This window comes from Tamandua tetradactyla, chromosome 1 (assembly GCF_023851605.1).
Source record: "Tamandua tetradactyla isolate mTamTet1 chromosome 1, mTamTet1.pri, whole genome shotgun sequence".
Classification (NCBI taxonomy): domain Eukaryota; kingdom Metazoa; phylum Chordata; class Mammalia; order Pilosa; family Myrmecophagidae; genus Tamandua; species Tamandua tetradactyla.
The window spans coordinates 217,977,917-217,991,016 of record NC_135327.1 but is presented as its reverse complement, the minus strand read 5'-3'; the positions used below and the strand labels follow the sequence as shown (position 1 = coordinate 217,991,016).

Below are 13,100 nucleotides of genomic sequence, written 5' to 3'. Positions count from 1 at the left end.
TAGCACGTGGGTGTTTTTGTAGGCAGTTGTTACTTTCATATGATTGATGCAGGTCAATAGCATTGTCCAGCCAAATGTAGCCATCTAGACCAAACTCATGGTATGTTATACTTTATGGATTATGCCATTTTTAATCATTCATTTCTTAACCTACTGAACTCTTACTTTGTGGCAGACAATTCCAATATTTTTATTTACTATGTAATCCACATGGATTGATAATTTACAGCTTTGAAAATTTCGTCTTCTTACTGAGAACTATTTCAGAAATAACTATATAGGCTATGTATATATATACATTTTTTTTCTGAGTGTCCACTTTTTTCCTTTTCTAAAAATGTTTTTTGTTGTGACAAAGAACAGATATACAAAAAAAGCAATGATTTTCAAAATGCATTTTAAGAAATACAGAACAGATTTCAAAGTTTGGTATGGTTTACCATTCCACATTTTCAGGATTTTCCTCCTGGATGCTCCAAAACACTGGAAGCTGTAAGAAATATCAGTACAGTGATTCAACAGCCATGCTCATCTGTTAAATCCTATCTTCTCCATTGTAACTCCTACTTCTTTGATCATACTCCCAGTCTATAGGGGTCTTTGGGCTATGCCCATTCTAACTTTTTCATGTTGGGAAAGGGGGTTTCAACAATATGGGATAGGGGGATGGAATTAGTTGATATCCTTGGAGAGGCTGGTTCCTTTGTGTTTCAAGACTTATTTGGCCTAGGAACCCTTGGGAGGTTAGAGGTTTCAGGAAAGTAAACTTAGTACGTGAAACTTTTGTAGAGTCTCAGTTAGAGCCCTAGGTGTTTGTTAGGGTTAACAGGAATGGTGCTTATTGGGGTATGGCAAACCATGACAATTAGCAATATCTAGCTGAAGCTTGCCTAAGAGTAGCCTCCAGAATAGCCTCTTGACTCCATCTGAACTCTCTTAGCCACAGATACTTAATTCTGTTACATTTCTTTTCCCCCTTTTAGTCTGGAAGGCATTGTTGATCCCTCAGTGCCAGGGCCAGCTTAACCCTGGAAGTGAAGACACCATTGTCAGGGAGAATTTCACCCCTGAATGTCATGTTCCATGTATAGGGGAGGGTAATAATTTTGCAGAGTTGGGCTTAGAGAGATACAGGCCACATCTGAGCAACCAAAGAGGTTTCCTGGAAGTAACACTTAGGTATAATTATAGATAGTCTTAACTTCTCCATTCAAAATCAAGGGCTTGGCCTATGTCCTTGGGAGACCCTAATGTTTGAGTACCAGGGGTTTCCCAGTTGGGAAAATTTAATATTTCCATATTTTTTCATTACAGCTTTTATGGCTGCTAAAAGAACTTACAACTAGGCTCCAATTTTCTTATAAGTATTTTCTGAAACAAACCATAGCATATTTGTTCTTTATTTTTCACTTATTTTGCACAACACATTGTCCCCAAAGTTTTTCAGTTTGTTGCATGCTTGTGACATCATTCCTTTTAGTAGCTGCACAGTTTTTCATCATATTTTTATATGATTTATAATTTATAAAGTTATAAAACTTATTTATAATTGCATATGTATTCATATGTTTGCCTTTTAGCTTCTCAGTTATTGTACCCTTTGGCCCCCTCCATCCATTGGTATTATGGCTAATGCCCAAAATAAACAAATTATGTCTTATAGTATCCTCATTTGGTTGTACAATCAGCATTCTCAATTTTAGACATTTTTAGCCAGTCCAAAGAGACAAAGTGCTGATAAACACAGCTTCACCAAATATCAAATCAAAATCTCCCCTAATCTCTTGTCCCACTGTCCCAATTATTTACCCCTGGTATTGCTGTAGTACTGTTGATGTCATCCTGCTAACTGTATGCCCTAGCATGCAATATTAGTTTTTCCCTTATATCCTTCTATTATTGACTCTTTCTACAAGATCAAATCTTTGAAGAAGTTCATTCAAGAACTTACTTATAAGTGCAGAGTTAATCAGTGGAATACATGGCACTATACATCTACTTTCATCATATTTACCTTCAATATGGCAATGTTACTTCTAACCCCACTAATTAGTTATCATCACTTTTGTCTGTTCCCTTATATTTAAGTTCAACCTCATGAAAGATTTAAGGTATTTTAAAATGAATTCAACCTCGGAGATTACCTTTACCAAAGTCATACAGGCAAAATCATACAGTATCTATCGTTTTGTGTCTGACTTATTTCACTCAGCATTGTGTCCTCAAGCCTCATCCATCTTGTCATGTGCTTTAGGACATCATTTTGTCTTACTATTGCATAATATTCCATCATATGTATATACCACATTTTGTTTATCCACTTGCCTGTTGATGGGCACTTTGTTTCCATCTTTTGGCAATTGTGAATAATGCTGTTATGAACATCGGTGTGCAAATGTCTGTTCATGCCACTGCTATCAGCTCTTCTGAGTATATACTGAGTATTGGTATTGCTGGGTCAAAGGGCAACTCCATATTTAGTTTTCTGAGGAACCGCCAAACTGTCTTCCACAGCAGCTACACCATTTTACATTCCCACCAGCAATAAGTAAGCGTTCCAATCTCTCCACATCCTCTCCATATTTGTAGTTTTTTGTTTGCTTAATAGCAGCATTCTTATAAGTGTGAGGTGGTATTTCACTGTAGTCTGCATTTCCCTTATAGCAATGAGAATGAGCATCTCTTCATCTGCTTTTGAGCTGTTTGTATTTGCTCTTCAGAAAAATGTCTATTCCTATCTTTATTCCATTTTATAATTGGGTTGTTTGTTCTTTTGTTGTTGAGTTGTATACTTTCTTTATGTACACAGGATATCAAAATTTTATCTGATGTGTGGTTTCCAACTATTTGGCTGCCTCTTCATCTTTTTTATAAAGTGCTTTGAGGCACAGAAATTTTTTATTTTAAGGAGTTCCCATTTATTAATTTGGTTCTTTTGCTTGTGTTTTGGATATAAAGTTTAAGAAGCTACCTCTTATTACTAGGTCTTGAAGATGTTTCCCTATATATTTTTTCTAGGTGTTTTTTGATACTGTCTCAGTATCAAATGTCTCATATTTAGGTCTTTAATCCATTTTGAATTAATTTTTGTATAGAGTATAATTAGGGGTCCTCTTACATTCTTTTGGCTACTGATATCTAATTCTGCCATGCACATTTATTGAAAAGAGTGTTCTGTCCCAGTTCAGAGGATTTGGGGGTCTTGTCACAGATCATTTGACCATAAGTTTGGTAGTCTAGTTCCACATTCTTGATTTTATTCAATTGGCCAATACTTTTATCTTTGTGCCAGTATCATACTCTTTGGACCATTGTGGCTTTAGAGTAAGCTTTAAAGTCAGGAAGTGTTAATCCTCCCACTTCGCTCTTCTTTTTTAGGATATCTTTAGCTATTTGGGGTCTCTTTCCTTTCCAAATAAATTCTATAACTGGGTTTTCCAAGTCTTCAAAGTACATTATTGGAATTTTGGTTGGTATTGTGTTGAATCTGTAGATCAATTTGGGTAGAATTGACATCTGAACAACATTCAACCTTCCTATCCATACATGGTAGATCTTTCCAACTATTTATGTCTGATTTCTTCTAGCAGTGTTTTGTGCTTTTCTCTGTATAGGTCCTTGATATCCCTAGTTAAATTTATTCCTAGATATTTGATTATTTGGGGTTCAATTTTGAATGGAATTTTGTCCTTAATTGTCTCTTTAGTTAGGTCACTACCTGCGTATAGAAAAATTACAGATTTTTGTACATTAATCTTGTAACCTGCCACCTTGCTAAATTTATTTATTAGTAGCTTTGGCATAGATTTCTCAGGGTTTTCCAAATAAAGGGTCATGTCATTGGCAAATAATGAAAGCTTTACCTCTTCCTTTCCTATTTGGATGTCTTTTATTTCTTTTTTTTTTATGAGGCCAGCATGAAGAAGTTTCCACTGGCCAAAGATATTTTTAATGGTTTTATTATTAAAACCCCATGAGTTCATAGGAGATAGAATAATAAATGATATAATCAAAGGAAGCAACATATAAATCTAGAATGTGGATAGCTTCTCCAGGGCAACTGACCAGTTTCTTCAACAAGTCACTGACATGAAAAAAAAAAGGAAAAATTACATTGGAGAAAGACTTTTCAAGTTTATGAGCCATTGAACTATTCCCAAGATGAAATCAGTTTTTTTCAAGTATATTATGTACATAACTACATAACCATAACAAATTATCTAGAAAATATTACTGTCTATCCAAGATGGTATGAGGAACTCTTTTGCAGAGATAGGCAAACACTCTGTTTTGAGTAATAATGCGTTCTTCTTCTTCTTTTGTTAATCTGTAGATATCCTTTTGCAAAGAAGCAATAGTATCTTGCTGCTCCATTCGTTTTTGCTTATAATGCTGGCATTTTGCCTGTAAAGCTTTCTGTTCTTTCTGAAGATCTTTTATTTTATTCTGTTGCTGGCAAACCCTATTTAGGGATTCATCCTCCAATTCACCAATTTTGGATCTCACACTTTCCATAATTTGTTCCAAGTCATTAGCTCGTTGTTCCTGCTCTGCTGCTCGGTTTTGTACTAGCTGAAGTTCATTTTTAAGCTGCTGATTAGTTTCTATGAGTTCCCGTATCATGATCTGTTGACGTGCCGTGTCTTCCACCAATGTTTTCAAATTTTGTCTCATTCTTTGTGACGACTGTTTGTCAAAAATGATCAGATCTTTTAGATCTGTTCTTTCGACCAAGGACACAGGTTTTAAGCCATGTGTCATCAACAGCACGTTTATGCTTTCCCATTCTGCTTCTTCCTGCTGTTTACTTTTCACGAGTCTGTCTGATGATTCACTGGACTCCTGGGCTTTAGGGGCTACTGGAGACATGGTTTCTTTTGTAGAATCAAAAGAAGTAGAAGTTGGCAAGAAAAAAGTTTGAGTTGCCTCAGACACAGCAGCTTCCTCCTGCAAAAACTTTTCACCTGCTCATTCAAGTTGATCTCGATGAAATGATGCTTGAAACTTGATCTTCATCTTCCTCAGACGCCACCTCTCTCCAGCAGCCCCTCTTTTATTTCTTTATCCTGCCTGATCACTCAAGCTTGGATTTCTAGTACAAAGCTGAATAATAATGGTGACAATGGGCATTCTTGTCTCATTCCTGATCTTAGAGGAGCTGTTTTCAATCTCTCACCGTTAGGTAAAATGCTGGCTATGGGTTTTTCATATGCGTCCTTTATGATATTGAGGAAGCTTCCTTTGAATCCTAACTTTTGAAGTGTTTTTATCAGAAAAGGATGCTGAATTTTGTTGAATGATTTTTCAGCATCAATCAATATGATCATATGATGTTTCCCTTTCAATTTGTGAATGTGCTGTATTACATTGACTCATTTTCTTATGTTTAACCACCATTACATTCCTTCTGTAAACCTACTTGGTCATGATATATAATTCTTTAATATGTCATTGGGTTTAATTTGTTAGTATTTTATTGAGAGTATCTTGTAGTGTCTTTATCTGGTTTCTATTAGAGTGATGCTAGTTTCATAAAAGAATTTGAGCAGGATTGGTCTTAGTTCTTTTTGGAATGTTTGATAAAATTCCCCTGTGAAGCTGTCTGGCCCTGGGCTTTTCTTTGTAAGATTTTGATGACTGATTGAATCTCTTTACTTGTAATTGGTTTGTTGAGATCTAAGTCAATAAAGGTAATTCATATGTTTCTAAGGATTTGTCATTTCATCTAAGTTGTCTAGTTTGTTGGTGTACAGTTGTACATAGTATTCTCTTATGATTTTTAAAATTTCTTCAGGATCCATGGTAATAACCCCCCTTTCATTTCTGATTTTATTTACGTACATCCTCTCTTTTTTTCTTTGTCAGTATAGCTAGGGGCCCATCGATTTTATTGATTTTCTCCAAGAACCAACTTTTGCTTTTGTTGATTCTTCCTATTGTATTTTTTTGTTGTTGTTCTCCAGTTTGTTTATTTCTGCTTTAATCATTGTTTTTCTCTTCATCTATTTATTTTGGAGTTAGTTTTCTGTTCGTTCTTTAATTTCTCCCAGTGAGGAGTTAAGTCCTCGATTTTTGTTCATTCTTGTTTTTAAATATAGGCATTTAGGGCAATAAGTTTCCCTCTCAGCACTGCCTTTGCCATATTACATAAATTCTGGTATGTTGTATTCTCATTATCATTCATCTCTAGATATTTACCTAGCAATTTCATCTTTGACCCACTAATTATTTAAGGGTGTGTTGTTTAATCTCCATATATTTGTGAAAGTTCTGGTTCTTTGGTGATTATTTATTTCCAGCTTCATTCCATTATTGGTGAGAGAAACTGCTTTGAATAATTTCAATTTTATTATATTTATAAAGACCTGTTTTGTGTCCCAGAATATGATCTATCCTGGAGAACATTTAATGAGCACTAGAGAAGAATGTATATCCTGGTGTTTTGGGGGTGTAATGATCTATATATGTCTATTAGGTCTAATTAATGTATTACATTAAGTTCTCTATTTCCTTGTTGATCCTCTGTCTGATTGTACTATTTATAGTGGAGAGTGGTGTAGTTTTACCAATATTTGCCTCATGTGCTTTGGAGTACTGTAAACATTTATGATTGATATTCCTTCCTGGTGAATTTTTCCTTTCATTATTAGGCAGTGTCTTTTTTGTCTCTTATGATGCCTTTACACTTAAAGCCTATTTTATCTGATATTAATATAGCTACTCCTGCTTTCTTTTGGTTACAACTTGAGTGGAGCTTCTTTTTCCATCTTTTCACTTTTAATCAATCTATTTATATCCTTGGATCTAAGATGTATCTCTTGTAAACAGCAAATAGATGGATTATAGTTTTTAATCCATTATGCCAATCTGTATCTTTTAATTGGTGAGTTTAGTTCATTAACATTCAAAGTTATTACTGTAAAAGCAGTTCTTGAATGTACCATCTTATCCTTTAGTTTTTATTTGCCAGATCTATAAATTCTTCTCCCTCTCTATTTTTATCCTCTAAATTACCCTTACTGGTTTGCCTTGATTCTGTGGCCTACTCTAGACCAACCCTCCCCTGTCTTTTTTTTTTTCAATTGACAGGGCTCCCTTTAGTATTTCTTATAAGTCTCTTGCTGACTAGTTTTCTCAGTCTTTGTTTATCTTTTTGTTTGTTTGTTTTTGTATGCTGTATTGTGGAGGTCCCATTTTATTCTTTTTCCACGTGACTATCCCATTATTGCAGCACCATTTATTGAATTTTTCTCTTTTGTGGGGGAAGTACACGGGCCAGGAATCAAACCTGGGTCTCCTGCATGGCAGGCAAGAATTCTACCACTGAACTACCTTTGCACCTCTTTTATTTATCTTTGAAGATTTTAATTTCTCCCTCAATTTTGAAGGACAACTTGGCTGGATAAGGAATCTTGGCTAGAAAAGCCTGTCTTATTCAGAATCTTGAATATATCATACTGCTGCCTTCTCATTTCCATGGTGCCTGTTGAGAAGTTTGAACTCAATTTATGTGGTTTTCCTTGTAGTTAGTAGATCACTTTCCTTGTGTACCTTTTAGGACTTATTGCTTCTCTTTAACATTTGACAGTCTAATTATTATGTGTCTTGGAGTAGACCTATTTGAGTTTCATTGGGCCTCTTTGATTTGCATATTTATGTCTTTTATAAGGTTTGGGAAGTTTTCTCCAATTATATCTTCAACTAACTTTCCAAGCCCTTTACTCTTCTCTTCTCCTTCTGGGACATCAGTGATTCTTATATTTGTACACCTTTTGTTTTCCATCATTTTCCTGAGATGCAGCTCTATTTTTTCCCCCATATTTCTTGCTGTTTTGTTCTTTTGTGCAGTCTGGTTCAATTGTTCTGTCTTCTAGCTCACTTATTCTTCCTTCCACTTCTTGGAAGCTGCTATCATGTTTCTCTAGTATATTTCTAATTTGGCTGACAGTATCTTTCATCCCTATGAGATCTTCTATTTTTCTATTTAATCTTTTGAATTTTTCTTTATGCTTTTCTAGTGTCTTTTTGATTATCTTTTATTTCTTTGTAAATATCCTTGAGTAGTTGTTTCATATTCTATGTCCCCTCCAGTATTTTGCTTGGACATTTAGCTGGGCTATTTCTGCCTGGATCTTCATGTACTTTGTGACTTTCCATTGTGTTCTGGACATTTGGTAATCTTGATAAGGTTATCTAGCAAGTTTGTTTCCTTCATTCTTCTAAAGCTTCGTATTTATTTGGGTTTGCATTGAAGGTCCTCTTTTGCACTTGGTTTGTCATTAATTCCCTACCAAACCAAAGCCTGGATCTCATATAGAAGGTGCAAGATCTGTTAAAAGCAGAATGCCCACTCACCACTTTGGAGACGACCTCAACTCCTGGCCTGTGCTTTCCCCCTCTACCCCCAAAAAGACACCTCAGCAATAGCAGACTCTGAAGCTAGAAAGAAACACCCCAAGGCATTTTGGGAATGCACTTAGACTGGTGCCCACAGAAGAGAAAAGAAAAGAATTAAAAATAAACATTAAAAAAAAAAAATCTTGACAGTGAGTTTGCCAGACTGTACTCACTGCTTCTTCCCAGCAGGGGTGCTGCAGAACCACATCCTGCTCTCAGGCCGGCCTTTCCCAGACTGCAGTGGCCAGCTGGGCAAGATGGTGTGTGCGCTGGGGGGGATGCACCCAGTGCATGGTGGCCAGCCTGCCAGTCCCAGCATGCAGGATGGGGCAGGTGATTAGAACACCCAGCAGAGCAGCTGATCACAGCACCTGGTGCTGGGCAGACCTGCCATTCATAGTACTTGAAAGGATCAATATTTGCGGTGCCCAGCAGGCCCGCTGATCCCAGCACCGGGTGCTTGCGGCTTTCTGCAGCAGGTGGTTAAGTACACATCTGGGCTCCCCAGGGGTGCTGCCAGCTGTGGAGCTGTGCAGGAAGGTCTCCCCAGCTAGCTGCTGGGGCCGGTTGGAGCAGAGGCATGGTCCACTCCCCTTGATCCACACATCCCCATGGGCCACTGCCTTCCCTTGGTAGGGTTGCAGCCAAAGAGACTCACTCTGCTCTCCCTGTCCTGATCTCTCCACTTCTTTCATTTAGGACCTCTCTATGAAATAATGAAGACCGTCTTCAATCACTCACTCCCTGGACTGCAGTTGCAGTCTTTTTTTCTGTCCCCCTCTGGTTCCATGGAGCAGAGGTGAATCCAGCCTACTCTACTCTGCCATCTTCCTGGAATTTATCTATTAATTTTGTTTTTCATACCTCCTCCTTTATGGAGTCCTTTTTTGCTTTTCAAGACTTTCTCCAGGTAACCAAGCGTCTTTCCTCCAGCTAGAGCGGTTTCATCTTTCTGACTTGGGAACACGCCCTGCTCCTGGCCTCCCTTTTCAGTATGCTTTCTTGGCCTGATGCTTCGTCTTTAAGAGCCATGCTATCCTTCAGGGAGAGTGGGCAGAGCTAAGATAATGAAATAAACCAATTAGTACCAATGTCTTAAACTGGCTAATCCATATTTTTTTGGGGATACAGTGTTAAGTACTTTAAGGAGAGTGGGCATGTGGAATTTAAGCTTATAACTATATAAATGAGGGTTTTTTTACTTAGAAAGTAACAGATAGTAATTTGAATTAAAAATATATCTCCTGATCCCACTCTAATGGTGTGGGAAACTTTAGGGTGGGAGATCCGTGTGAGTAGGATCACAGCTCCCTTTTTATGGACTGCCACAGGAGTGTACAGAACCAGATACTTTTCTTCCATTTCCTGTCTATAATAATTTCAATTTATCTTTCAATATGCCTTGAAATGTTTTCTCTCAACTGACTCACTCTGAGATACTTAATGTTATTGTTTAGATGGATTTATGCTTTTACAAAGTGAATTTCAGCTGCTTTTCATCTAGCAAAAATGCTGGAGGCAAGGAATTACAAGTCTGGCTGTTGCTTAAAATTAGGGGAAAAGAAATATATATAAAAGAAGCACAAGTTACTATTCAATAAATTGTTTTGGCACGTCTATTTTTTCCCTCACTGTATCAATTTCATTTCTTGTAATTTTTTAAATACAGAAAATTATAGGTGAGAAAATAATAGTCTTCAGTATTCTTACTATTAGAATATTAAAGATATAATATAGATTGATAAAGAGAAGTATTTTTACTTAAACGACTTTTTATAGGTGCAATTATAGTAAAAAGGACTGCATTAACTTTATTTAAAGATAGAAAAAACACTGAATCAGCACAGCAAATCTCATACTCAATGGTGAAAGACTGGAAAATTTCCCATGAAGATCAGGCCCAACACAAGGATGTCTGCTTTCACCACTGCTATCCAACATTGTACTGAAAGTTCCAGTCAGACCAATTAGGCAAGGAAAAGAAGGCATCTAAACTGAAAAGGAGGAAGTAAAACTATTTCTATTCACAGATGCTATATATATATATATATTCCCAAAGAATCAACAAGGGCACTACTAGAGCTAATCAGTATAGCAAAATTGGAGGGTATAAGATCAACACAGAAAAATAAGTTGTGTTTCTACACACCAATAAAGAAATCTAGGAATAAATTTAACCAAGGCTGTAAAAGACACATACACTGAAAACTACCAAAACATTGCTGAAAGAAATTTTTAAAAGACTTAAATAAATGGAAAGACATTCATGTTCATGGATTTTAAGGCTTAACATTGTTAAGATATCGATATATGTTGGATCAATTCAAACCTGATCTTAATCTCAGGAGACATTTTTGTATAAATGGAAAAGCCAACCATCAAATTCATATGGCATGGAAAGGGACCATGAATAGTCAAAACATTCTTGAAAAGGAAGAACAGACTTTGAGGACACACATATCCCAACTTACTACAAAGCTACAGTAACCAAAACAGTGTGGTACTGCCATAAGAGAGACATATAGAGCAAAGGAATTGACTTGAGTGCCCAGAAATAAACCTATACATCTATGGCTGATTGATTTTGACTAGGCTGTTGAGTCCATTCAATGGGGAATGAATAGTGTCTTCAATAATGGTGCTAAATGACCTAAATAGATAAACTAAAATAATAAAATTCTTAGAAGAAAACAAAGGGGAAAATCTCTAGGCTTTTGTATTAAGCAATGGGTTCTTGATATGACAGCAGATGCACAAAGGAAAAAAAGTAGATTTACTGGACTTAATCAATTAAAAATGTTATCAAGAAAGTGAGAAGAAAACCTACAGAATGGGAAAAATAGCTGTAAATGATGTATTTGATAAGGGTTTAAATTCAGAAAATATTAAGTAATCTTTCACCTCAAAAATAGATAAGTAACCTGATTAAAAAATTAGGCAAAAAAAAAAAAGAAAGAAAGAAAGAAAGAAAATTAGGCAAAGGATTTGAATAGACATTTCTCCAAAGGAGATATACAAATGGCCACAAAACATATGAAAGGATGCTCAACATCATTAGATATTATGAAAATACAAATCAAAACCAAAATGAGATACAATTTACACCCACCAGAATGGCTATTTTTAAAAACATTGAAAATAGCAAGTGTTGGTGAGGATGTGGGGAAATTGGAATCCTCATGCATTTCTGGTAGGAATTTAAAATAGTGCCCCCACTGTGGAAAGCAATTTGGCATTCCCTCAAAAAGTTTGATGTAGAATTACCATATGACACAGCAATTCCACTCTAGCTATATACCCTAAAGAATTGAATGCAGAGACTCAAACAGACACTTGTATATTGATGTTCATAGTAGCATTATAGCTGTATTAGCTAGGTTTCTCTAGAGAACCAGAATCAGCAGGAGATATCTGTAAATATAAAATTTATAAAAGTGTCTCACATAACCGTGGGAATGTAAAAGCCCAAGATATGTAGGGCAGGCCACAAAGTGACAGCTCCAATGAAGGTCCTCAATGAACTCTCAGGAGAAGCTGGTTGGCTAAAGAGGCAGTGTGATTGTCTCTTCTGAGTCCTCCTTAAAGGCTTTCTGGTGATTAGCTTCAGCATCATTCATTGCAAAAGACACTCCCCTTAGCTGATTACAATAGCAATCACCTGTGGATGCAGCCAACGTGATCATGATTTAAGTCCATGAAATATCCTCATAACAAGACAGGCCAGGGCTTGCCCGACCAGACAATGGGCACCACCACCTGGCCAAGTTGACATGTGAGCCTGACCATGACAATTCATAACAGTCAAAAGGTGGAAACATCTAAGTTCCCCATCAATGGATGAATGGACAAACAAATATGGTAGAGCTACCCAATGTATGGAGCTATTTATGACTTTAGTTAGTCATAAAAAGGAATGAAACTTTGATACAAACTAGACAGATGAACCTGGACAACATGCTAAGTGAAATAAGCCACACAGAGAAGGGCAAATATCGTATGATTCCACTTATATGAAATATCTAGAATAAGCAAAGTCACGGAGATCAAAAGTGGATTTGAGGTTCCAGAGGGTTGGAGGAAGGGAAATGGGTAATTCCGCTTTAATGGGTAAAGAGTTTCTATTTTGCTGATGAAAAAGTTTTAGTAATGGAAGGTGGTTATTGGGGATTGAATCCTGTACAAAGACTTGTTCAAGCCCTAAGCCCCATCCTGTGTGTATGAACCCATTTGTAAATGTGACCTTTGAAGATGTTAATAGTAGTTAAAGGTGTGGATTCATTTGTGAATAGGATTTTCAAAGATCTTATTAGAATGAGGCCAAATTGAAGGGTGGGCCTTAATGCACATGAATGGAGTCCTTATCAGGCAGAGGTAATTCGCAAAATATCAGTTAGTAGGAGCCAGAAGTCAAAGAAAGCCACAGGAGGAGACCAAGAGGACAGATCACCATGGATGCAGGCTATGTCAACTAGGAAAAACCATGGCCTGATTTTGGACTTGTAGCTTCCAAAACCATGAGTCAATCGGTTTCTGTTGCTTAGGTCAACCCATTGTAGGGCATTTATCCTAGCACCACTGGTAAACTAAGATAGTGATGATGGCAGCAGGACATTGTAAAAGTATTTAATGCCACTGAATTGTGCCCTTAAAAATAGTGAAAATGGGAAATTTTTGTGTTATATGAATGCTACCAGAATAAAAAA

At 36.6% G+C, this 13,100-nt stretch overlaps 1 protein-coding gene and 1 pseudogene across 1 annotated transcript in view; both read right to left on the bottom strand.

Moving 5' to 3' along the window:
* Window positions 1–374: 374 nt before the first annotated feature.
* NRP1 (neuropilin 1) overlaps window positions 375–13,100 on the bottom strand; it is a 154,409-nt gene continuing 141,683 nt past the window's right edge. The window contains exon 17 of the mRNA XM_077152119.1: window positions 375–490. Coding sequence (XP_077008234.1) covers window positions 453–490 — 38 coding nt within the window. The 3' untranslated portion in view covers window positions 375–452. The remainder of the gene's footprint in view (window positions 491–13,100) is intronic.
* LOC143688125 (centrosomal protein of 70 kDa pseudogene) lies at window positions 3,888–5,066 on the bottom strand (annotated as a pseudogene).